Source organism: Zootoca vivipara, chromosome Z1 (assembly GCF_965207765.1).
Source record: "Zootoca vivipara chromosome Z1, rZooViv2.hap1.1, whole genome shotgun sequence".
Classification (NCBI taxonomy): Eukaryota; Metazoa; Chordata; class Lepidosauria; order Squamata; family Lacertidae; genus Zootoca; species Zootoca vivipara.
Genome location: NC_142583.1, coordinates 35,194,603 through 35,220,092, shown reverse-complemented (window position 1 = coordinate 35,220,092; position 25,490 = coordinate 35,194,603). Strand labels below are relative to the sequence as shown.

The window sequence follows — 25,490 nt, the reverse complement described above, 5'->3', positions numbered from 1 at the left end:
GGAGGCTGCAGAGCCGAGGGCGCGCGAGGATCCCGGGCGGTGACTGGCGGCGCCCGGCGGCCCTCCTTCTCCGCGCCACTTCCTCGGCCGAGCCCGCCCAGGCCTCGCCTCTCGCCGAGGAAGAAGCACCATGAGCGGCGCCGCGCTGCTGCTGCGGTTCCCGGCGACCGTCGCCGCCCCGCGCCTCTCGCGGTGGACCAGCAGCCGCCGCTGTTGGAGCAGCGAGCCGTGCGCCCCTCAGGCAAGCCCGGTGCGGATCGGCTGCGCCTCGGGCTTCTGGGGAGACACGGCGGCCTCAGGTATTACGCAGGGAGCCGCGGCCTTGCGCGCCTGCACCGGGCGGCAGCTCCTCCTGCTGGTTGCCTGCCGGGAAACCCCTCGGAGGTGGAGGCGGGAAAAAGGAAAACTCCCTCCGCGCTTTCCTGCCTGCTTTCCCCGGGGATCTGTTCCGCTCTACTCCGCGGAGTAATCCCTTCTGAACCGATCGCGCTGTTCGGCTGCACTCCTTTTGCCACGCTTATCTGGGAGTGTGGGCACCGTCGAATGCAATGGTGCGAGATGCAATGCATGCCTCGAATATGCCCAAAACTGCATTCACAGATTCACGATCTCCATTATTAAGTTCCTCGCTCGCTTCTCCCCCGCTCTCTGCCCCGTTAGCCTTCGCTGCAGTTTTTGCGCGCTTTCTCGCAGACTCTCTCGCCCTGCTTGCTGTCCCTGATCGTGCCATCTGAACACACCTTTGCACTCACTTGCCCTTACAGTGTTCAGTTGCTTTGGTTTAGGTTCTGCACAGGCTCATCTTGCAAAAGCAGACCCGTTTCTTCTTGGCTTGATCCATTGGAAGTTTGGGGGTGAAATCGGGCAAAAAGATAAAACAGCAGATGGCGCTGCAGTTGCTGCAAGTTTGCGTTGTGTGTTTACTCGCTGCAACCTCTCAGATTACATGCAACAATGCAATCGAACCTCGGGGCTAAGGAGCATCAGTTTTAGTGGGATTTACAGGTCCGCGTGCATAGGACTGCAGCCTTGGAGTATCCAAAACTTCTGATCGCCTAGCAACTGTGTACTCACAGTTTGGCTTGATGAAAATGAGGTAAAAGGAGGATATAGATTACATTCGTTTGGTCTGTAATTGCATGCTGTGAACATGACTCTGAGGCTGCAGTCCTAAACACTTGGGAGTAAATCCTGTAAAAAAGGTAAAGGACCCTTGGACGGTTAAGTCCAGTCAAAGGCGACTATGGGGTTGTGGTGCTCATTTTGCTTTCAGGCTGAGGAAGCCAGCGTTTGTCCACAGACAGCTTTCCGGGTCATGTGGCCAGCATGACTAAACTGCTTCTGGCGTAACAGAACACCGTGACAGGATAAAAAAAAATGAATAAAAATTGCTACTTATTTATCTGCTTGCACTGGCGTGCTTTCGAACTGCTAGGTTGGCAGAAGCTGGGACAGAGCAACGGGAGCTCAACCTGTCGCAGGGATTCAAACCGCCAACCTTCTGATCGGCAAGCCCAAGTTGCTCAGTGGGACTTAACTTCTCAGTAACTATGCAAAGGATTCGGTTTTCATTGTGACTGGAGGGCGGAACTAGGGAGGAGCTACCGGTATTCTAGATAAATGAGTCCAAAGTGAAAAGGCATAGTCCAATATAATAAATGTCATGTGGGAACTGATTTGGAGAGCTGCAACATAAGTATCTATGAATGGTGTACTATTAAAATTCCATATCGCATTCCTCAGTTTTGACAACCAACTTAGTGATCACCTTTTACTTACTGTACACACTTTTTAGTTAAAACATTATTACTCTCAGTATTTGACATTTAAACTTCCTTTTAGTTGATATTAACTTTTTACCCATTTCACTTCCTTTGATATTTTGCCACAACAATTTTATAACTTTCTCTGTGACTGTATAGTGTGATACTAAACTTTTTAATGTAAAAATGAGTTGTCACTTCTGGACAGTATGCTTCTGGACCTGTAAAACACTTTTATTTCAGAGTAAGCTCAGCTTAATTCCCTCAGATTTAATGTGAATAAAAATGCATAGGGTTGGGTTATAAACTAGTTTCAGTTGACCATTCCAATGTAAACGGGCACCGAAATGTCCCTTTTGAGCCAAAATCTGTTGTTAGTGTAATATGCTATTATAGCCATCCTTGGAATTAAAGGCCAAGTTTTACAGGTTAGTCATGATGAACTGTGGTCTTGGGATTCGACCTTAAGAAATTAGCCATTGCATATATGTAGGACACTGGCCTTGAATTATATTTTAAAGAATTATTATTAACCCATAGGTCTGTTTGCTGCAAAGCCCGTATTTCTGAACTGTTTTGCATTTGATCTTTCGGCTGTGTGTGTGTGTGTGTGTGCGCGCGCTCTTACTAAAGACAGCTTTATTTCTTTGTATTAGTTCCTCAACTACTCTATGGAGGGAAGCTGGATTTCCTGGTTTTTGATTACCTTTCTGAAATTACCATGTCTCTACTAGCTACTGCCAAAGCTAGATCTCCAGTGAGTAATTCTTCTGAAGCAAAAATTTTAAAAAGTATTTCTTCTGATAAAAACATTCGCAATTTAATTTTCATTTCTTTTAGGATTTAGGATATACTCCTGATTTTGTATTAACTGCAATGGCCCCGTATATAAAGGACATACACAGGAAAGGTATGATATTGTATTTTATATTGCTGTAATAACTTTAAATTATTTGTGATGGGGGGGAAGGGTACTTGACCCGTGTGCTTGTTTTAAACCTTGGCTTATAAAACCTTGATTGATTAGAACTGAGCTAAATTCTCCTCCAGTTTACAAAAACTCTACTTGCCTGCTCACCCTGGAGCAATTCCTTACTGACTCCCAAGTGACTGTTTAGAGGTCTGTTTTAGTCCAGTCAGAAGTATGTATTAGAGCAGCCAGCTGTAACTTGTAGCCAACTTTAAGTAGCCATATGAGCAGAAACAAACAACAGAGAAATCAATTTGTGTGTGTACGTACATGAGCAGTGAATATACATTGTTCATAACCTAATATTTTTGCCTTGCTTAGGTGTTCGTGTTATCAGCAATGCTGGTGGAATGAATCCTCTTGTCTGTGCTACTGTACTCCAAGAAGTGGCCAAAAAAGCTGGCGTCGACTTGAAGATTGCTGCTATTACTGGTGATGATTTAATGGGAGAGGTATGTGGGTATTTTATTTCCTTTTTTTAAAAAATAATTTTATTAGGAAGTTTGTCGTAGAAGTCTGAAGTCTGGTCAGATCCTTAGTGTGTCCGTTAAACAAATGCCACCAACATTACACAAATACAGTAGATAATCCATGGAGTTAGGAGACAGTGAGGTTTCCTTTGTCCTAATTCTTCCTCCCCACCTCTCAGGCTTCGGGGAATCAGATCCCTCCCCCGGTGGCAGCAAAGAAGCAGATAAAAGAAGAGTTCTTACCAATTAGTTTATTCAATAATCACAGCAAGAGACAAAGGAATGCGGTCTCTCTCTAGAAATGGCTTTGTTCTAAGTAAAGTCCCACCCCCTCCGTCACTCTCTACTATTCTGCGTCACCCCTATGTCAGCTAATCTGAGCTTTCTGCCGCTGAGCTTTCTGTTCTACTCTCAATGTCCGCCTATTCTTAGGAGAGGGGAGGTCAGGAAGGCTGGCCAAAGACACTGAGTCTGTCAGCTGTCTCTCCCCTGGTGTTTCCTCTTCCTGCTTGTTCCTCTTCCAGTATCTTCCAGCTTCTCCCCTCTGCAGCCTCTGAACTATGCCCTTCTGCAAACCACTGTTCTAAATCTATGCTGTCCTCCTGTCCCCAGGAAGGTTCAGGAGAAGGGAGGGCGATCCCCACCATTCCTCCTCAGTCCAGTCCCTGACACCACCAATGTTCAAAACTCCCATTGTGTTTCTAGGTGCATTTTGTGACAAGAGAATTTCATTAACTCAAGCAGTTTCTGAGCTCTGGGCGCAATACTGCGCCTAAGATTTCAGATTAAAAGAGCAGAGTGGAAGGAAATGAGGACCTTTTTCTGCCTCCCCACTTCCAGCCACTCTCTAAAGGCTGGAGAAGAGACCCTCTTAAGAATATTAGGGGCGTGGGCAGGGGAAGGACTAGGCCATGTAAAAATGAACATAATATTTTAGCCGCAGTTCATTCATTTTCAGCTTTGTATTCTTGTTATAAAAAAGCAAGCCTAGACATTCTGTTGTTGTACCCATGACCTAGGTTTAAGATGCCATTTAGCTCCTAGGTTTCAGATCTCAGTTTCTAACAGTGCTTCCCACACCCCGTTTTCTATCATCTCTTGGGATGAACAAAAGTTATTGGTAGCCTGTTGACTACTACCTCATTTCAGCAGTTATTATGATACAAATTTTGCATGGGCTATGCTAGCATGTAATAATTTTACTATTTGATAAAGTGATGGCTGCTATTTATGAAAAAAAATTCCTTGGGCTAATATTGGTAAACTGCATAACAATGTGAATATTCAAAACAATAGCTCATATTCATTAAAATCATGGGAATCTTGCCAGTAGTTCTGTTTTGATAAACACTGTACTCATTTCACAACCCTAAGCAAACATAAACATATATTTGTTTAATATTTGTTAATTATTTCCTATCAGGTATTTTTGGATAAGGATAAGAGAACCTTACAGAATGATGTGATCTGTTAGCACTTACTTGCAAACAAGATCAAGTGAAAATAATGGGGCTTGCTTTCAGCCACAGGTTCCTGGTGTAAAAGCAGTGGGTCGCGTTCAGATGTCGGAATTCTAGTCTTCTAAATGTGCTTGAGTGCTTCCCCTCCCCCTTGTGTCTATACAGTGTTCTGCAGTGCTGGTTTGTAGAGATTGTTCAAACCATTGTTTGTTAATTTGGTCATCATGGCAAATTATTGCTTGAGAAAATCAAGAAGTCTTTAATTAAGATTCGGAAGAGAACAAGGAGAGGGGAAACTCTTGACCCTGTTATTTGTTTCCAATTCCCCAAACCGTTTAGCCACAATTTCTTGATTAAATGTTTAACACTCTTCTGAAAACAAACCTATTTAGTATCCCCCTTCTTAATTTACCTATTGCAATTGATAAAATTTATCAGTTGCAATAACAGAAACATTACTTATTTTTCCGTCCTAGAAATTAGAATGGTAATGTAAATATTTTCATATCACATACATAAGTTTGGGTATTTTACAGTTAAACAGCATCAAAGAATCTGCCTCAAAAGAGGAGAATGGGAAGCCGTTTCCAGAAAACATTCACAGCATGAATGTATATCTTGGGTAAGATCTTTAAGAAATTCATCTTGTTAAAAAGAAAAGTTGTATTATATGGGGAGCTGCTTTTTAGAGCACGACAATAGCAGTAGCAGTCCATGGACTGGGGGCAGCATTGATCAAGTACCTTCTGAACACCTGAGTATCTGATTGGCTCTGCCACCTGATTGGCTCTGCCACCATGCCTTGTTCTCCACACCTCGCCCCTCCCACCTCTAGTGTCAATTTCCAGGGACAGGTAGTGTGGTGCCTTAGCCCAGGTATAAGCAAACTCGCCCTTCCAGATGTTTTGGGACTACAACTCTCATCATCCCTGACCACTGGGCCTGTTAGCTAGGGATGACGGGATTTGTAGTCCCAAAACATCCGGAGGGCCGAGTTTGCCTATGCAATGCATGCCTTAGCTGAAGAGTTATGTCTCCTTTCTATAGTACAGTCGTACCTTGGATCCCAAACGCCTTGCGTTTTGGCTCCTGAACGGCGCAACCCGGAAGTGAGTGTTCCGGTTTGCTAATGTTCTTTGGAACCCAAAGATTCAACACAGCTTCCGATTGGCTGCAGGAGCTTCCTGCAGCCAATCAGAAACTGCGCCTTGATTTCCGAACGTTTTGGAAGTTGAACGGACTTCCAGAACGGATTCCGTTTGACTTCCGAGGTACCACTGTAGTTTGAGAAAGGCATTTCAGACATGTGCATACTGTTGCACAACATAGCCAATGGGAAGGAAGTTATTTGCTTGATCTTGGGGTTTCCTGTGGGAATGAAGGGGATTCGCCCCACCTGTATCTAATCTCTGGAATGCTTCATCCCATGGCCTAATGCTAGCTACTAAAGATAGTGGAAACATGGCCTGTGACAGATCTATTCCTGGAGAGTTTTCTGCAAGTATAGCTGAGGATTCTGTGATAGAAATAGCCAAATTGCTGGTGGAGCTCCTCTCCTATCCAAACCATTCTCAACCTGTAGAGCTAGGGGTCAGGATTGCATTCTTAAGGTTCAGAGTTAGACAGCAATATTTTATCAACCCAGCTAAACCTATCCTAACCTTTTAAGGCATTTTTCTATCATTTTATTTTTTTACAGATGGGAATCTGAACCTGAGAGGTGGTGGCTTGTGTAAGGCTGCCTACTGAGTGTGTGTTGGGGAAATTATAAACTCCGGGGCCCAAGATCCCTCATTCATCATGTTGTTGATCTCTGCCCAGTAATATTTTGTTCTGTATAATATTGAGAATATAATTAATGAATCTGACTGCAAGGTCTTTTCTCTCACAAGCTCAGTTGAATTGAGGAGTTGTTCATTCAAGAACCGTGTGCTGGATTTAATTTTAAATCTTTAAGATCGAATGTTCAATTATTTTGAAAGGTGAATAAGTAAATACAGTGTTTTAATTGTCAATACTTCTGTTTCTTCAGTGCAAGGCCAATAAGCAGAGCTCTTGACTTAGGAGCAGACATTGTGGTGACAGGAAGATGTGTTGACAGTAGCCTTGTATTGGGACCACTAATACATTCCGTAAGTGTGAATCAATGCTTCTGAAACAGTTTCTTCCTCTAGGAGTCATCTGTATGAATGTTGAACAGGTTTCCAGTTTTTGTTATTTTAATTACAGATCCTTGAAGCAAATGTATTTTCATTAGTTTTATTTATTTCAGAAGAATCCAACTTGAAATATGTTTATTTAGAAAGTAGTTAGACAGTAATAGAGATATCAAGAACTACCGTAATTTAACTTTGCAACCCCCTCCCTGTATTTTTCAAACTCTTTTTCAAACTTCATAAATGGAAATATGTATGTTGTTGTTGTTTAGTCGCGTCCAACTCTTCGTGACCCCATGGACCAGAGCACGCCAGGCACTCCTGTCTTCCACTGCCTCTCTCTTTTAGAGAAAAATATGTATATTTCTCTCTAAAACCTAGGTTGGGGGTTCTAGTAGTTCATTGAAGTTCTAACAGAACTGTGAGACAAGCAAATTCCCATGTTAGCAAGCCAACCTAGTTAATTTTTAGGGGGAAAATGTCACCCATGTTAATAAACTTCCTCTGATAAATCTATCATTATTTAACCACCTTTCTCTCATTTGTAGTTTTTACAGAACCAAAATATTTACAACATGAAAATGATTTTGCTTGCCACAAGGTGGCACAAAAGGTCAACTTTTTTTAAAAAAAATTCTGGGGTTAACAATTTTTCTCTAATGGGAGTTGTAGGCCAAAAACATCTGGTGGGCTGAGGTTGAGGAAGCCTGCACTAGCATATGTGTGTGCATACAGGCAGAGGGGAAATTGGGCTCAACCTACCTCAAGGGTAGGTTGTGATGAACTGTTATTTGCATGTTTGTATTCAGTGCACCACTTAATTGTACTTCACTTAACACTTCAAACCTTTTTTTTAAAAAATAGTTTGGCTGGAAGAGAGACGAGTTTGGCCTTTTAGCATCTGGAAGGTAAACTATTTGACTTTAAAAAATGATAAATGCTGTTAAAATGTAATGCTATATCTACATCAACAATGTTCTGCATAATTCTAATGGAAATATTGCTTTGAAAAATGTGAGTGCAATGTTTGCTTTCACATTTAATTATGAATGTATCGTATTTTGAAAATAATTTTGAGTTCCAACATAGAAGTGTCATGGTTTCAGGAAGCATATCAAGATCCATTGCAGTTGATACAGGCTTCTGCATAGAAATCCCCTACTAAATGGGGAATTATGTACAAAGTATGTTGCATGCCTAGTTTTTGGTGGTGGATCTGCTGTATTTGTGGTTCCTGACAGTGGAGTAGGAACTCTGGATTAATGGCTTCCACAGTGCTAAATTTATCTTTGGACTCTGTGTGTGTCAGACTAGATTTTGCTTTCCTCTTTCACACTTTTCCTATTGAGGGAGAAAGAGAAGAAAAGGCCTGTTAGTAATTAGCATCAACTATCTCTTCAGAGCTATATGAACACTGATGTCACTAAGATTCACGGATTTCATTTGGACTTACTAGGGAAATGGCCTTAGGTCAAAGTCTTTGAAGTTAATGAACCAGAAGTATAAATTAGTTGCTGATATTCCATGGTCTATTTCAGCAGGAGGACTGATTACATAGTAGTAATGTGTTCTCTGACTATCAAACAGGTGGAAGAGGACAAATAAGCACTCTGTTCCAAGATACGTTAAAGATTCTAGAAACTGCCAGTGGGTCCATTAAGTTTTGAAACTTTTATCTATTATGTGGGATCCCCTCAATCTGACCATTATAAAAGGTCCAGTCGTGACCGACTCTGGGGTTGCGCGCTCATCTCGCATTATTGGCCGAGGGAGCTGGCGTACAGCTTCCAGGTCATGTGGCCAGCATGACAAAGCCGCTTCTGGCGAACCAGAGCAGCACACGGAAACGCCGTTTACCTTCCCGCTGTAGCGGTTCCTATTTATCTACTTGCACTTTGAGGTGCTTTCGAACTGCTAGGTTGGCAGGAGCTGAGACCGAGCAACGGGAGCTCACCCCGTCGCAGGGATTCGAACCGCCGACCTTCTGATCAGCAAGCCCTAGGCTCTGTGGTTTAACCCACAGCGCCACCTGTGTCCCATTGTTGACCATTATAGATGCATATATAACCATTTGTCATATGAACATATGTTGACCATTATAGATGCATATATAACTATGTGTCATATGAACAGGATATTTTAGGTAGGTTAGCTTTCTTTTCCTTCTGATTAAAGTTGAATCTGAATGACTGTAAACTAAGGTGTCTGCCATTGAACTAAAATGTATATTATGACTCTCGGTTTTCAGTCTTGCGGGCCATCTGATTGAATGCGGTGCTCAATGTACAGGCGGAATATTTACTGATTGGCATAGGGTACCAGACTGGTAGGTTGATTCTATTTTGATACTTTGATTTGATTTATGTGGAGAAAATGAAACAGGGATACCTTAAGGGGATTTGTCACTGTTCTTTATGCTTATTTTGCCAGTTTTCTCAAACTTTTTAGGACAATGTGTATCAGTAGATGTGGGCAGTCTAAAGTATTTTATCAAATTTGTTTCATAAAATTTATATACAGCTTGCATGTAAAAACAAAAACCCAAACCCTTAAAATACATGAATCTCATTTTAGAAATTGCTATGCCCCTTTCTTTTCTCTGTGTTTTTGGAGACCTAGCCAGGCTTAAATATTTGAATGCCATTTTACCTTAATTTAAGCGATTTTAATTATACTGTGCATTCTTTGCCTCACTGTAACCTAGTTTGCTCCAACCTACCACAGATTATTTAGAACCATTGAATACAGAGTGTTCTGTTCTCCACACTGTCATCCCCTTTTTTAGCTTGCCTTCTTTTTTCCTTTTTTTATAGACATATTTATTGATTTTTCAATTAGTTTACAGCCATCCTTTTCATACACGTCAATATTCACAATAAACAATTGGACACAATGAACATTCCAACTTTTAACATGTATGCATAAACTAAAGAGAAAATAAATATTATGTTGTTTAACTACTTGTTTTGTTGTTACTTTGTTTGCACCGGACTTCCTTCCACCTCTTACTTGGCTCCATGGAATTCTATGTTATATGCCTTTCCAATTGTATCTAATATTCTATTTACCATCTTTTCCACTGTTTCTATTAGTTGTCTTTACAAGAGTCATTCTAGCCCAGTCAAAAAAAATTAATCATCGCAGTAATCTCCCCCATATTTTTTATTAATTTACTAAAATTGTTGTTGAATTTTTGGTACTCTTGGTCTCTTAACTTCCCTGTCAGCTTGTCCATCTCTGCGTATTCCATCAACTTCACTTGCCAGTCCTTCTTCGTTGGAATTTGGTCTCCTTTGCAGTTTTGTGCTAACAATGCTCTCAGTGCCGTGGTGGCGTACATGAACAACTTCTTCAGATCTTTGGGGATCTCATTCCCAATGATTCCTAAAAAGAAAGCTTCTGGCTTTTTGGTAAATGATAATTTAAACATCTTTTTTTAACACATTGTAAATTATATCCCAGAATTATCCCATTTTTTTACATCTCCACCATACATGATATATTGTTCCTACTGCTTTATTACACTTCCAACACAGATTTGAGTTATTTTTATACATCATCGTCAATTTATTGGGTATTAAATACCAGCTGTGAAAAATCTTCATATAATTTTCTTTAGGAGTGTAGCATGCCGTGAATTTGAGATTTTTCCCATGCTGAAAGTTGGATGTTATGACCTATATCCATAGCCCATTTTACCATGACTGACTTAACCTCCTCTTCCTTTACCGACCAATCTAGCAGAATTTTGTACATTTTTGAAAGCGTTTCCTCCTCCTTATAGATCACCTCCTTTTCAAATCTAGAAAATTCTGTTGTGAAGCCTTTCTTTTTCTCTTGCCTAAAAACCTCATGCAATTGATAGTATTGTAGGCAGCCTGTCAATCTGCCTTTAATTTTCTCAAAGTTCTTAAGTTTTAATTTGTTAGCTTACCTTCTGTTTATTTGTCCCCATCTCTGATTTTGGGGCACAAACATTTCATTCCCCGGTTATTTTTCCTTATTTGCCATAATGCAGCTGGTCATTTGACTCTTCAAGAGCTTTGAAGACTGTGTGTGTGTTCTATACCCTTTAAAGCTCTTGGTATATGTTTTAGAAGTAGATACAGTATATTTTTGTCCCTCCCTAACCATTGTCATGTATTGCTTGTTATTTGGATGCTTATATATTTTCCAAATCAATAAAGTATTCAATGTTTTCAACCCTTTAGGCATAACATCGGTTTTCCCATAGTAGAATGTTCTTCTGATGGAAGTTTTATTGTATCCAAACCACCTAACACAGGGGGCCTCTTGTCTTTTGGCACGGTGGCAGAACAGTTGGTATATGAAATTGGTAATCCTAAGGAATATCTCCTGCCAGATGTCACATGTGACTTCTCTCAAGTTTCCCTTGCTGAAATCCCAGGTTAGTGTCTGTAGAGGGTGTGTACAGACATGCATAAACACAGAATTATGAGTTGAAGAAAGGGGTAGAGAGGATAAGGAATCATAGCAAGAACAGTGTGACCCAGGGGTAGTCAACCTTTTTATCCCTACTAATGCATCTTTCTTGATGGTAAAATTCCCTTACCGCCCACCAGTGCTCAATGGAAGGAGGATTCAGCTTGTGCTGTTGTACCCCCTACCGCCCACCTAGAATTCTGAAACACCCCCTAGTGGGTGGTAGGGACCAGGTTGACAACCCCTGGGGTGACCAAAGATGGAGCTCTAAAGGAACAGCACCGAACAAAGATCAGAAAGTGCTGTGGGCCATGAAGCCGAGGAACCCAGAAGTGCCGGGGGAGCGGATCCCTATCAAAGACCAGAGATAAACTTGTATGTGGCTACTTGCACATGGCTATGCGGAGAAATGTACCGCCTTCCTAGATTCTAAATTCCAGGCCCATGGAAATCTAAATTAATCTAATTTAAGTACAGGGCTGGTAGCAGGGGAGTACAGTTACCCTGGGCCATGGACCCTAGACTTAGTTTTCAATTTTAAGTGAGTCAATTGCACATTACTTTAGAAAGTTAGAAAGCAAACTGTGGAGGTACAGTACTGTAAGGCTTCAGCACTGGGCAAGCAACACCATTGCTAAGGAATTTAATCACTGTTGATAAGTAACCAAAGGAAGGATTGCTGACCACTCCCACCTGGGACTCAGGAAAGGGGCATTCTTAGAGTGGCAGATAAAACAAGAAAATTCATTGTTGCTGTTAGCCTGTGCTGGACAGAGGATGATACTGAGGTTTAAGCACTTTCTTCCATATCCATTTTGTTTCCTCCAAGTGTGCTGCCTTTAAAGAATAAAATAAAATTGGCTGGCTTTTGCTCAAACTTAGTTCCTTCAAAATAAACGAGACCTCCTTCCTACTTAGAAAAATGGTACTGTTGCAACCCCTGTGCCCATTTTCCACGTCCCCCTTCCAGCCACTGCTGGTCTGCTTCTCATTATTGTGCTGTTACTTATTCATAATACAGCAGCTATAAGCAAAAATATGAAATACCTTACAGCTGTAGCAAGTTAGAAGTCCTGTAGGCTGTACTTTTAGCGCAAGGATATTTGTTTGTCAAGGTTGACAAAATGTTTTGTGTTTATGTGTTGTGAAACTGCTCGTTTGTTGCTCATTGCTGTATATTTGAATTGCATTTCCTCCCAGGAGTTCAAGGCTGTGTACGTTGTCTTCCTATATCCCCTTTTATCTTTACAACAGCCCTGTGGGGTAGGCTAGGCTGAAAGTTGGCAGTTCAGACACCAAAGCTACAAAACTTCACATAATTTGCGTATTTTTCGCTTGTTGTTTATTAGGGTTGGCAAACCTTTTGGGTAGTGGTGGTGATATTTTGCTATAAATATCAGGACTATAAAGTGTTGCAGGTAAAGGAAGGGAATGACATTAACTTTTTGTATTTTGGTTTTCCACTCAAGATACTTTATTATCATTATAGGCCCACACTATTCCTGTAACATTAATTCATTTAAAAACTAAATCTAATAATAATAATAATAATAATAATAATAATAATAATAATAAATTATTTCCCCAGCCACTCTGGGCGGCTTCCAACAGAATATTAAAATACAATCTATTAAACATTAAAAGCCCTGCCTGTTGTATTGTTGTAACCTGCCCTGTGACCTTACAGTGTAGAGTAAGTTAGAAATCAAATAAATAATAATAGCAACAGCCTTGTGAGGTAGGCTAGACTAAGTTAATGTACGTATCCAAACAGCATTTCTTGCCAGATTGCTGTGAAAGGTTGGGGAGATGTGGATGCTGCAACCCACAAACAGGAAATCCTGTCGGCATCCTTGGTTAAGTGGTCAAGGATTTATGAGTGTGGAGAATAGGAAAATAGAACATTAATTTTGTATCCTCATTCATTTTTGCTCTTTGTTTTAGACTACAGTAAGATCCATGAACTTAATAGGGCTTACTGCCAAACAAGTATAAATGTATTGCGTTACGCTGTTAGTGTTAAGGAATTTTTAATGAAGTTATACAATGAAAATACAAATGCAATATTAATCCAGAAAGATTGTGCACACACATATATATTTGATAAGCAGAAAAACCCTAGAACAGATACATGAAGCTTCACAAACATCGGAATCAAAAAAGCAATAGCTGTTAGCTTAAAGGAACCGTTTTTAAAACTAATTAAAAATACACCTAACCTTCAAATGAACTTTTAGTTTGTAAATGGCCCAACATGACACATTTGAACTCCAAATGAACTTTCACATGAACTTTCAGTTATTCTAGTAGAAATATAACAGATGGGAAATAGGCAGATTTCTCAAATATCTTTAGATATAAGTGTTTTGACACGTACACCAGAAAAAGGACTCCAGGCCTATCTGCTTTAATTGTTTACTTTACTAAATATTTTGTATGGCAGGATTAGATAAACTAGTTGGTTGAACTAGAGATGCTCTTTTTATTATTTCAGTGGGGAATATGAAGGGTTTTTAAAAACATAATTGGTGTAAGAGCTCTGCTAATTTTGTGATTTTAAAATGTATTTTTCTTATTATAAAAGTTGGGAATATGAAGGGTTTTTAAAACATAATTGGTATAAGAGCTCTGCTGATTTTGTGATTTTTTAAAATGTATTTTTCTTATTATAAAAGTTCTAACAGAACTCATGAGCTATAATGAATCAAGCTGCAGGAACTTATGTTTGTTTAGATTTAAAAACATTGAGGAGTAAAACCATTTCAAAAGTAATGATAAATTGCATTGTCCTGGTACTGTTTGGCTTATGATGTTCTTCTAGTGATGGGTTACTTATGAAGAAAAATATTTAATATTATTGCATAGATCTGTTCCTTCATGTATAATCACTTGCTCAGTTGTGTGTATATGAAGAAGTGTGGATGCACATGAAAGCTCAGACCAATGACAAACTTAGTTGGTCTCTAAGGTGCTACTGGAAGGAATTGTTTAATTTTGTTTCTACATGCTCAGCTGGTTAGATAGAGTGTGGTGCTGATAATGCCAAGGTTGCAGGTTCAATCTCCGTACAGGAACGACTGCCTATTCCTGCATTGCAGGGGGTGGGACTGGATGATCCTCAGGGTCCCTTCTAACTCTGCAATTCTATGATTCTATGAATTAGTTTGAAGTCCTGCACCACTGAAATCAGCAGAATAGTCTGCCATTTAGCTCTGCTGAGATGGAGGAGAAAACCATGACTTCCTCTGTGTACAAGTCAAGCCTATCGACTTTGGTGATTCTCCAGCTGAAGCCTCTTTTAAGAAAAGACGGACCTGGACTCAGTTAAGAAAAAACGGTCGTGCCTCTAGTTATTTCCAAGCTAAAGTTTTCCAGTGCTTTCTATGTGGAGCTGCCTTCACAAACAGCTTGGAAACTTCAGCCGTAGGACTGAAATTGGCATTCAGGACTTAGTCTGATAACTGGGACTTGTTACTCCAGTTACTTTGGCTACCTGTGTGTTTCCAGGTTCAATTCAGCATGCTCATCTTTAATTTCCTAAATTGCTCAAGGCCTAGTTGCTGTCTACTCCCACATCATCCTGCCCAGGCTTTAAAACCATCCTGTGTGCCATCATCAATTGTTGCTATACTTGCAAGCATCAAGGGGTGACATGTCCGACATGGAAACCCAGAGTCAGTTAGATACATGACTAGGTGGGCCAGCCATTCAGTCAGATAAGATTTATTTGCTGAGCTGTTTTCAAAGACGTCGTTTATACTCATTATTACTAAGGAGTGCATCATACATTCTGGGCTGCGGTTGAACATAACACTAAGCCGTGGCTTGTTTTCAGCACAGTGTGTTCCACAAACTGCAAATCATCTCACAGGCAGGCAAACAAACTATGGCTTGTTTCTCCAGAGCTTGTTTTGTTTTAGCTGTGGAATAATTTACAGAGTTATTGTCGTAACTATCATCTCTCTTTATGAGTGTAGGCCTCCATGGTTAGTACCTGGGATAGCTCAGTTAGTAAAAGGTAAAGGGGCCCCTGACCATCAGGTCCAGTCGTGTCCGACTCTGGGGTTGCGGCGCTCATCTCACTCTATAGGCGTTTGTCCGCAGACAGCTTCCAGGTCATGTGGCCAGCATGACAAAGCTGCTTCTGGCAAACCAGAGCAGCACACGGAAACAGCGTTTACCTTCCCGCCGGAGCAGTCCCTATTTATCTACTTGTACTTTGATGTGCTTTCGAACTGCTAGGTTGGCAGGAGCTGGGACAAGCAACAGGAGCTCACCCTGTCGCAGGGATTCGAACCGCCGAACTTCTGATCAGCAAGCCCTAGACTCTGTGGTTTAATCCACGGCGCCATCTGGATCCCCACTTTTCATGCTCTAGCTCAGTTAGTAGAGCATGAAAATCTTCATCTCGGGGTTGTGGATTGAGCCCCAAGTTGGGCAAAAACATTCCTGAATTGCAGGGGGTTGGACTAGATGATCATTGGCATCAATTCAAATTCTACAATTATATGATTTTGTGAAGGGGAACTGGAGCAAATAAAATGGGAGGATCATGTACTAGAACACCAGTGGTAATTTTGTTGAAGCAGATTTTAGTGTAGCACTATCTACACTGTGGCATACATTTGTTCTTATCTTTTATTTAGGTTTTATATAATTTTATTCAGATTTGTTTAGATTTTCTTAATTTTGATCTGAGTTAAAGTAGAGGTTGTTGTTTGTTTGTTTTTTAAAAAAGGGAGGGACTGCTGTGATTTGTCCTGGAGGTTCAGAACTTTTCATTTTAAATTGTATATAGTTTTATTTAGGTCTGCGTCTATTTATTTATGTTAATGCATGCGACTTTTATACAAATATGGAATTAGGTTTGCTAAACGCTTGCTTCGTGATGGTCTGATGGCTAGATATAAATAAACCAATCTGATATACTGTGGTGGCGACAACAGGGTTTAATTCAGGGATGGGGAACCTGTTGTACCATTCCAGATGTTGCTGCTCTCCCAGGTCACATCATCCCTAACCCCACTGGCCCTGCTGGCTGCAACTGTTAGGAGCTGGACTCCAACAACATCTGGAGGAGCACAGGTTTCCCACTGCTGGTTAAAATCCCTCCTCAGCACCTGGAAACAGTCGTCCAGAAGAATTGTCCTGAGTACTGAATGTCAGCATGATCCTGGCTGATCCTGTTTGCAGGCTGAGCCATCTTTGGGTAGCTGTGATATTATAATGATTAACCATTTTGTGGGCAAAAAAATGCCTGTCTTTTACTAGATAGTGAGCTAATTTAAATTAAATGGCTATAGCTGGCTTGCCTGCTTCTTCTGCCTCCAAGCCCCTCAGAAATGGTCTATTGAAGGTTGGAAAATGCTGCTGAATTAGGTAGACTGTTGTCCAGGGCAAGTGGGGATCCCTGGTAATTGGGCATGAACATATTATTCAAACTGAAGCTCTACTAGTGCAGGGTACCTATACTCTCACAGCCTAATTCATTCAGCAGGGTCTGCTGTCTTAAGGTTGTATCCAACAGTACTGCTCAGCTGACAGTAGGGTCTCTGCCTGCAGAATGGAGAGGGAAGCCATTTCCAGCAATTCCCTTTCCCCACTGCTACCTTTCCCTCTCCAAAGTCCGCTTCAGAGCGTTTGGGGGAACCATCAGAGCAGATTCAGAGGTGGCGCAGGGGACTGGAAGAGAGGAGAATTTATTTCCTGTTCTATTGCCAGAAATCTTTCTGCCACCTGGGTGACACCATTGAATGCAGCCTGAACACAACAGCTGTCCCCACCCCACCCCAGCAGCGGATGTTCAGAGGAATTCCACTCCTGAACTGCACAGCTCCATTTATCTGTTGTGGCTAAAATCCGCTGAAATACTTTTCTGCCATGCACTGGTCTAATTTCGTTTTGAAGCCATTCCTTTTACATGTATCCAGGGAAACATATTTTGACAGTTCTGATATTGTCTTCATTGAATAGCGTTGTTGTCATTCCTAGACACTTTGGAGTGCAGTAGCTCATAAATGCTTATTAATTGTTTGGTTATAAGTAATTCTCATCTTAAAAATATCCTTTTTCAGGTATTGAAGGTGGTGCAGTGAAAGTTCAGGGAGCAAAAGGATTGCCTCCATCAGCATTTTACAAGGTTCTAATTATTGTTTCAATAATGATCATGGTACTATAAGCCTGAAGAGTATTGCCATGGTGTGGAACATGCGTTTTCCTATGTCTAATGAAAAGAATATAGACACTTTGCAAAAGTCATTGAATTGAAGTGACAAGTCTTTCAAGAAATTCTTTGCAAGTCTGTTTTGCATGGCATTTATTTATTTTCACTTTATGTATTTAGTCCTTTCTGTGGTAAACAGTCTGAAATTAAACCATCCAAACTGTTTGAACAGGCTGTTCAGAGAAAGGAGCCTGAAAGACCATACAAACAGATATTTTGTTTTAAAACTTTTGGATAATGCAGATGCAAATTTGTGTAGTGTTCTGTGCATTAAATCTGGGGATCTGAAGAGGGTGATTTGTCTGCTGGCATCTCACATAACCATTTCTAGGCTGAGATTTGAATTTTATCTACGGTTTCTTGCATTGGTTCAGTGGGGTTTTTTGTACTATACCACTGTCTCTTTCTGTATGTAACAGAAATTTGCACATTTAAATGTATACATATTAAAACATTTTCCTGCTAGTCCTTTAACACAGACAAAGTATTTAGCAAGTATAAAGATGTATCTTCCAACTTTTGACAGCATTTGAAGATCACAATCTTCTATTAATTATATTAATTTAGTTCTAAAATGAGACATAACTTTAATGCATCCCTCTTTAATTATCTGAATATGATTAAATAAGAGTAAAGGATTCTTTTAAATAGATGGTTAAACATCAGTGTGCATAGCTAATAAAACTGAAGACTGGTCACAGAGGGAACAAAGCCACATGCTCTGTCAAAGGGTTTATTTGAATAACAATTGCCCTGAGTCTTTTGAGCGCAGATCTTAATTGCAAATATAATCAATACAATTCAGTTTTCTAATGCCACTTACTTCAGCTATCAGCTATGAGTGCGCTTCATTCAGTAAATCCTTTGCATACAATATACAGCTTTGTTCCTTTGTAATACTCTTTGTTGCTCCAGGGATAGCTCTTCCATTTTAAACAAAATATGAGAATGAATCATTTCTGTCCTTATAAAAGGTGACTTTTGATTTATTTCAAATCTGTGCCTAGGTTTGGGTAACCATTAATAATTTATTCGCATCTTTTCTGTTTTTCCAGGTAAATGCTACGTACCTTGATGGATTCAGAGCTACAGCTTGCTGCCCAGTAGGAGGACCAAAGGCAATAGAAAAAGCAAGAAGAACTGCAGAAAGTATTTTGGAAAGGTTGGAATTTACTGCAGAACAGCTCCCCTAATTGTATAATCATCTCACAGTGCCCCGTTGGTAAAAAAGTAGCCATGACATTTGGTCCGCAACTTCAAATGTCACTATCTTAAATTAAGAGCAATGTAATATACACTTAATATTTCCAAAAGCATATTATCAGGCGTTCATTATGTATAAGAACCTAAGAAGTAGCTGCTGGATTAGGCCAATGGCCTATCCAGTCCAGCATCCTGTTTTAGCAATGGCCACCCAGATGCCTGCAGGAAACCTTCAGGAAGGACCCAGACATAAGGTCCCCTCCTGCAATTTCAAGCAACTGACATTCAGAAGCATTACTGCCTGTGGCCATATTTGCAAATTAAGCCTGGTGTTGCCTATCGCAATATATGAATACTGTCAAATGAGAAAGCGTGTTTCCAGAAGAGGGACGCAGGTGGCGCTGTGGTCTAAACCACTGAGCCTCTCTTAGCCTTGCCAATAGGAAGGTTGGTGGTTCGAATCCCTGTGACAGAGTGAGCTCCTGTTGCTCTGTTCTAGCTCCTGCCAACCAAGCAGTTTGAAAGCACACCAGTGCAAGTAGATAAATAGGCACTTCTGCTGCGGGAAGGTAAACAGCATTTCCCTTGAAAAAAGATTGGCTGGGGCAAGAGATCACTTGATTTCCACACTCGTTCGTACATTATTATTATTATTATTATTATTATTATTATTATTATTATGGTTAAGAGTGTACCAGGAATGAGTAGAATAGCTTGGGGAGAAATTCAAATACATTCTTTGACAAATGTTTCAGACTTCCTTCATTTATGAGGATTTAGGATCTTCTTGATTCTTTTACATTTTCTTATTATGAGAGCTATGATAACAAGAGTGCAGAGGGGTTTTTTTGGGGGGGGGGAGGCTCCAATCTTTCACCTGTTTCTGAGCTTATAGCTATGCTAACACTTGCCCAATAGGAAGTTTTGCTCTCTGACCCAAACTCCGTGTGAAGGTGGTGGAGTTGCATGCATCTTTAAACACTGTTGTGACCTGCTGGTATAAAGTGGGGACGAGGATACAATTTGAAGGGCACGTGACTAGGGTGGGTAGGTGGGCCAAAACATCCGAAGAGCTTTTCTCCCAGCTGAGCTGGTGCCAGAGCTCAGTTGAAGAGAAAAGCACCGGCTAAGCCAGAGGTAAGCCACGAGTGGGCAGGGGTGGAATATAACACACTCACACCTGCATCCACTTCACACACAAAGGCAGAAAACCCATTACAGTGGTACCTTGGGTTACAGACGCTTCAGGTTAATACAGACGCTTCAGGTTACAGACGCTTCAGGTTACAGACTCCGCTAACCCAGAAATAGTACTTCGGGTTAAGAACTTTGCTTCAGGATGAGAACAGAAACCGCATGGCAGCGGCACGGCGGCAGCAGGCGGCCCTGTTAGCTAAAGTGGTACCTCAGGTTAAGAAGAGTTTCTGGTTAAGAACGGACCTCCAGAACAAATTAAGTTCTTAACCTGAGGTACCCACTGTAGAAGACTTTGTCTCCTGTTGCCCCATGTAGAGTTTGAATCTCAGAATGGGGATCATACGGTAACTAAATCCCTGCTAGATCATGCCAAAGGTGTACCTGTAGTAGATCACACTGGCCAACCACATGTCCGGGGGAAGCCTGCAAGCGGGACTTGAGTTCTACAAACAAACCTTGGGTGTTGCAAATGTTTCTTTAGCAGCAGCCTATTGAATATATTTGACCTGTTTCAGGACACGCATGATGTTTGATCAGCTGGGATATGAGGACTACAGCAAAATTAACCTACAGATTCTAGGTTCCGAGGAAACATACGGACCGCACGCCAAAAGGAGCACAGATGATGTAAGTACGAAGGTGGGCTCACAAGCACTTTTATTGATTGTGTAGCCAAGAGAAGTTTCCCTTTCCCTTTGCATTTCCGTTTACTTTTCATTTTCACCATTTTATCTTTCACTTAGCCCTGAAGGAAAGGAGAATGAAATGGAGCGTACATTACTTGCAGAGGATATTTTTGTTTTTGTGTTCTGGTTTCGGTGCCTAGGTGGGAAGATGAATAGAAACAGAGAACACCAGATTGAGAAGAAGATTGTTCCTCTCATGCATTTTACCAGTCTTACCACTTTCTTCCTGTTTATATCCATCCACCGATTGGGAAGGAATGGAGGCTAAGAATTAAAATACATATTACATTTCATGCTTAGTGAGCAGCTATGTCTCTTCTTTTCCTTAAATTAATTGCAGCTGTGGGATTGGAGGGGGGCATTATTGTAAGGGGACATTGCCAATGCTACCCCCCCCCAAATTGCTTCAGTTGCAATTTTTTTTGATAAAAGTTACCATTTGTGTTAAGGAGAAGTTCCTAGTTGCCATGAATACTTTGTTTTTTAATAATTTGAAAATAACTGAGGCAGTTTTCATAAATGCCATTATTCAGCTACTGCTCAAAATGGCATTATTTAGAATGATCAGGCTGAAAATGGGAAGGAGCTGGGTTTTCTTTGCATAAAACTGAGGCTCTGTTACAGGACAAGGCAGGTCATTAATGCCCTTTTGCGGTGATATAGGAGGCATTCTGAAGTCAGGCCTTTGGTTGGCAAGAATGCTGTAGTGCTACTTGGTTTAGTTACTGGATTTATTAGGTGGTATTATTACTGATAATTTATGGCTGCTATTTATATTTTATATATTTTGTTTGTAAACCCCCTCTTGTTGTGGTAGGAGCGGGATAAAAATGTTTAAAATAACTTATCTCAGTAGGATCCTCTTCCAAGTACGAAGCTTCATGCAACCTTTAACCTGTCAATACTTGTCCCTCTAGTCCAGGCTGTTTTTAGTATCTAAATCTGTACACATGGCTGGAATTATTCCAATTTATTTAATATTTAATTTAAAAAGTTATGTATGAAATGTCTCTCTTTTTTTTAGAAATACAACATTCTGTTCCTTCAAGAAAATATGTCTCTTCATATTGTGCTTTCTGTTGCAAAATATAATGTTCTCACGATCAAATTTGCTTCTGTACAGAACATATCATCCAGACTCTGAACTGTGCCATTTGAAAGTTAGCATACTGACCCTGTTACTGACAAGAGCAGCAGTTTTTTTTCTAGAGAAGTTATACTAGGGAAATGTTCTAAACTTTGGACTATTCTTAGAAGGCTTGCTTGCAAGTTAAAATGTGTCAGTCACATTTTTAATGCTCAGCATCTACAGTTATTTGGTATATATGCTATATATGTTTTGTCTGCTGAAAACTAAAACTATTGTCTTAATTTCACATGCATGTTTGGTAATTTTAATAAATTATGGAAATATACAGATACTTCAAAGTTAAATTTCAAACCATTTGCAGTAGGAGTTGGATCTTTTGATTTACGCTTCATCTTCTAAATTCTGGGTTGTTTTTTTAAAACCATAGACTTGTTAGTCTTTCAATGTGTTAAAAGAGCTCTATATGTGCGGTTTATGATTGGTACCTTTCTCTCTCTTATCTAATATCTGAAAACAGGGTCCCCGGGAAGTTGTTATTTGGCTTGCCGTACTTCATAAGCAGAAAAAGGCAGTGGAAATCTTTTCCAGAGAGATTGCTCCAGCTGGAACAGGAATGGGTAAATTTTGAATCTTTTCTCTCTCAGTCTCTGGTTGTTTTTCTGCTGTTGTGGTTTATAACCAAACTTGGTTATTAAATTGTATAAAATTGGTTATCATTTGACCAAAATGGAGCACTTTTTTGGTTTTTAGTTAGTCTAGAGCAGGGGTGGGGAACCTTTTTGAATTCCCCAGGCAGCCTTGCAGGCCAAATTTGGCGGGTGGGCAGGGTTGCCCGTGTCAATCATGTGATGTCACAATGACATCATGTGCAAGGTACTCTGAATTCCTGAGCAAGGTCCTTCCTTAATACTGACCAGCTTTTAAGGTATTCATTTGCACTAAATTCTCTTTGTAGTTAAGTAATTGCATTGCTTGGGATGTTAGGAGTACATTAACCATGTGGTCCATGTGAATAAGCTGTTCATTTATTGCTTCTGCAGTGGCCTGGAGACAGAATAAATACACTGTTTGTTGATTTAAACCTCTGTTTACAGAAGCAGGGTCAGTGTATGGTCACAGTCTGTAACTAGCAGTAAATTTATGTTCTACCAAACAGAGCAAAGTAAAGTAAAGTAGCACTTATCTATATGATATTAAATATTGCTAAGATAAGATATATGTAACCATCTTGACACTTGTTATTGATCAGATTTGCTTTCAGGAATAATTTTTTTTTTACCTTTAAAATGTATTTCCTTTTACAGCATATTAGCAAAATCAAAAACAAAAAAACACATTGTGTAGTAAAAGCCCATTCCTCAGAACATTTGTGAATGTAAATAAAAACAGTCTTTAATTAATAGTGAAAGTCAAAAGCACTGTTGCATGGCACCCCAAATTCTGAGCGGTTCAAAATTTCAGGGGGTTCCAGGTCTTGCCTCGGGTTTGTGTTTGCTTTTAGATATGAAGCACAGCAGAGACCGTGGTGCTTTTGTGATATGTGGTTTATTTACACATATATACAACCTCTCCCCAGGAATCCTCGCCCACTCGTTCGCTTACTCCGAGGCCACCTCAGCTCTTGGCAACCAGCACTTGCTGGCTGGCCCCAGAGGCACCATTCGTTCGCCTGGGGAGCTTGTAGCCAGGGCCGCTGCAACAAACAGCTGCACAAGCCTCTGGAGGTGGAGATGTGAGAGGGTACCAGAGGATGGAGAGAAGGAAGGAAGGATGGAGGCCGGTGCCACCCACGGCACACCTGACCACTATTCAAGGGTGCCATGGCATGCTGGTTGAAAACCACTGAGCTAGACCATTTGATAGCATGGCATTGCCCCTGTTTCTTATGGGCATAAGTCTTAAATTTCTTAAGTCCCTGCTGTGCATGAAACTGCACTGACTGTTCAGAACTAAGGCAATAAAACCTGTCATATGCTCTGAAAACATGCCATTATGATCAGTGCAATTTCTGAACGCTTCTCAAGGGCAGACCCATGTGGAGTGTACAGGTGTAATCTAATCTGGGTGTGACTAAGGCAGGGGTGGGGAAGTGGATCCAGATTCGAAATGTGTATTAAAGTCACCCAAAATCCCGTACTGTCCCCTCATTCTTATTTTCTTATTGAGATAACCACAGCAAAACTGATGGTCAGATTTTTCAACAGCGTCAGCAAGGAATGTTCACATTTTTTATCTTCTCAAGCAGCTTCCTAACTACAAAACTAATGTGCTGACCCTTATTTCACATCTTAAGTGACCGGAGCTTGACACCACGATGACAGCTGCTTAATGCAGCTTGAGATTTTAAAGTGCCTGGGTATATGTAAATATTATGACTGATGACAAGTGTGTTGGAAGTTGCTTCTAGGTTTAACAGATTAACTTGGCCAGTCCTCATTTATGTTTGAATACATAATCCTGAAAGATACCTTATCTCTTTGGGTTGAGAGGAAATGGATATAGCAATTTTAATTGGCCTCTGTAAGCAAAGTTATTTTTATATGATGTGCAATATTATAATGACTATAGGACACTTGATTTCAGATGCTTGTTGTTTTAGAGTTTGAAAAGTTCAAGTTGGTAATAAGTGCTGTGGCTGGAAGCTAGAGAAGCGAAAATAATATTCTTTCTAAAATCTTGAACCTGATTTAGTCCCAGGCTCTAGCTCATCCTAATACTTGTGGATATTAGGATAGAAGAAGAAGAAGGGCACTATAAAAGCTGAAAATGTATTCCACTTTCTAATTTGCGTTGGTGTTACAGTTGAACTGCATTTTTTTTTAAAAAAATAGTATTTTGTGTTGTATTAATTTAGACCCATATTAGTTCAGCACCCTGAGTTAATGTTTTTTACACCCATCAGCTAAAGCTCTTGTAAAGGGGACAGCTGTATACAGTAGTTACTTAAAACAGGCATCCTAAATACTTTATCAGTGGAAAACTCACTCACTCAGATTCCTATCTTTAGTCACAAACTCCCACCATCTTCTTGGCTTCTGTTGCATGTCTTCTAGCAGAAGGATAATCATTTTATTTCCTTCAGATTTTCCAGACATCCCCCTATTGAAACTCTATCCTACTGTTCTTGCCCTATAATTCTGCAGGGTCTAATTAGGAATTGGAGTGATTTTAAGTATCTCATGCTTAGGCAAAAGTCCTCATCATCTTAAAACTTTATCTGATTGTTTGAGGGGGCTTTGGAGAAAAACCAAATCTAGATAAATAAAATGGTTCAACCCTGATTTCCTGTGAATCATCTTTAGAATTTTAACTTTAAAATATTTCATTTTTAGCACCTGGTCTCACTGGAATAGTTGGAGGACGTCCAAAAGTGTAAGTTTTTAAAAGGGGGGTTGAATATATACTTTTATTTTTAACCATTAGGGAATTTGTGCATTTCTTAACTGTCAGTTACTTAGCATATTGATTAGCTAACTTTATGTTTTATAGACAGCCAAATTATATACTCCCCTAGTTGAGAATCCAAAAATATTCTAGTCAGTCTCAGGAATGTGCTGACTGCTGTGTTTTGGAGGGCTTTGCCTACAGTGAAAATATTTATTGGTCATTATATTTCTAGCAAATATCCAGTCATAACAAAGTTGCTCAGAAGCAGATTATCAGAGATACTGCAGTGCATGGTTTTAAATTATCCTGTGTTGCTGATAATTAAAAGACAGGTCTTGCACCCCAATTGCCATCAGCCTCAACCATCATGGCCCAGTGGTCAAGGATGATGGGAGCCGGAGTTTAGTAGCATCTGGAGGACCGCCCCTGAATTAAATAGAGG

General features: G+C 40.4%; 1 protein-coding gene across 1 annotated transcript in view; it reads left to right on the top strand.

Moving 5' to 3' along the window:
• The window catches only part of LOC118083552 (uncharacterized), a 40,141-nt gene continuing 14,651 nt past the window's right edge, over positions 1-25,490 (top strand). The window contains exons 1-14 of the mRNA XM_035112061.3: positions 1-299; positions 2,420-2,520; positions 2,604-2,673; positions 3,055-3,185; positions 5,200-5,285; positions 6,696-6,795; positions 7,684-7,727; positions 9,068-9,145; positions 11,031-11,227; positions 17,337-17,401; positions 18,541-18,647; positions 20,401-20,512; positions 22,179-22,278; positions 24,994-25,033. Coding sequence (XP_034967952.3) covers positions 131-299; positions 2,420-2,520; positions 2,604-2,673; positions 3,055-3,185; positions 5,200-5,285; positions 6,696-6,795; positions 7,684-7,727; positions 9,068-9,145; positions 11,031-11,227; positions 17,337-17,401; positions 18,541-18,647; positions 20,401-20,512; positions 22,179-22,278; positions 24,994-25,033 — 1,400 coding nt within the window. The 5' untranslated portion in view covers positions 1-130. The remainder of the gene's footprint in view (positions 300-2,419; positions 2,521-2,603; positions 2,674-3,054; positions 3,186-5,199; positions 5,286-6,695; positions 6,796-7,683; positions 7,728-9,067; positions 9,146-11,030; positions 11,228-17,336; positions 17,402-18,540; positions 18,648-20,400; positions 20,513-22,178; positions 22,279-24,993; positions 25,034-25,490) is intronic.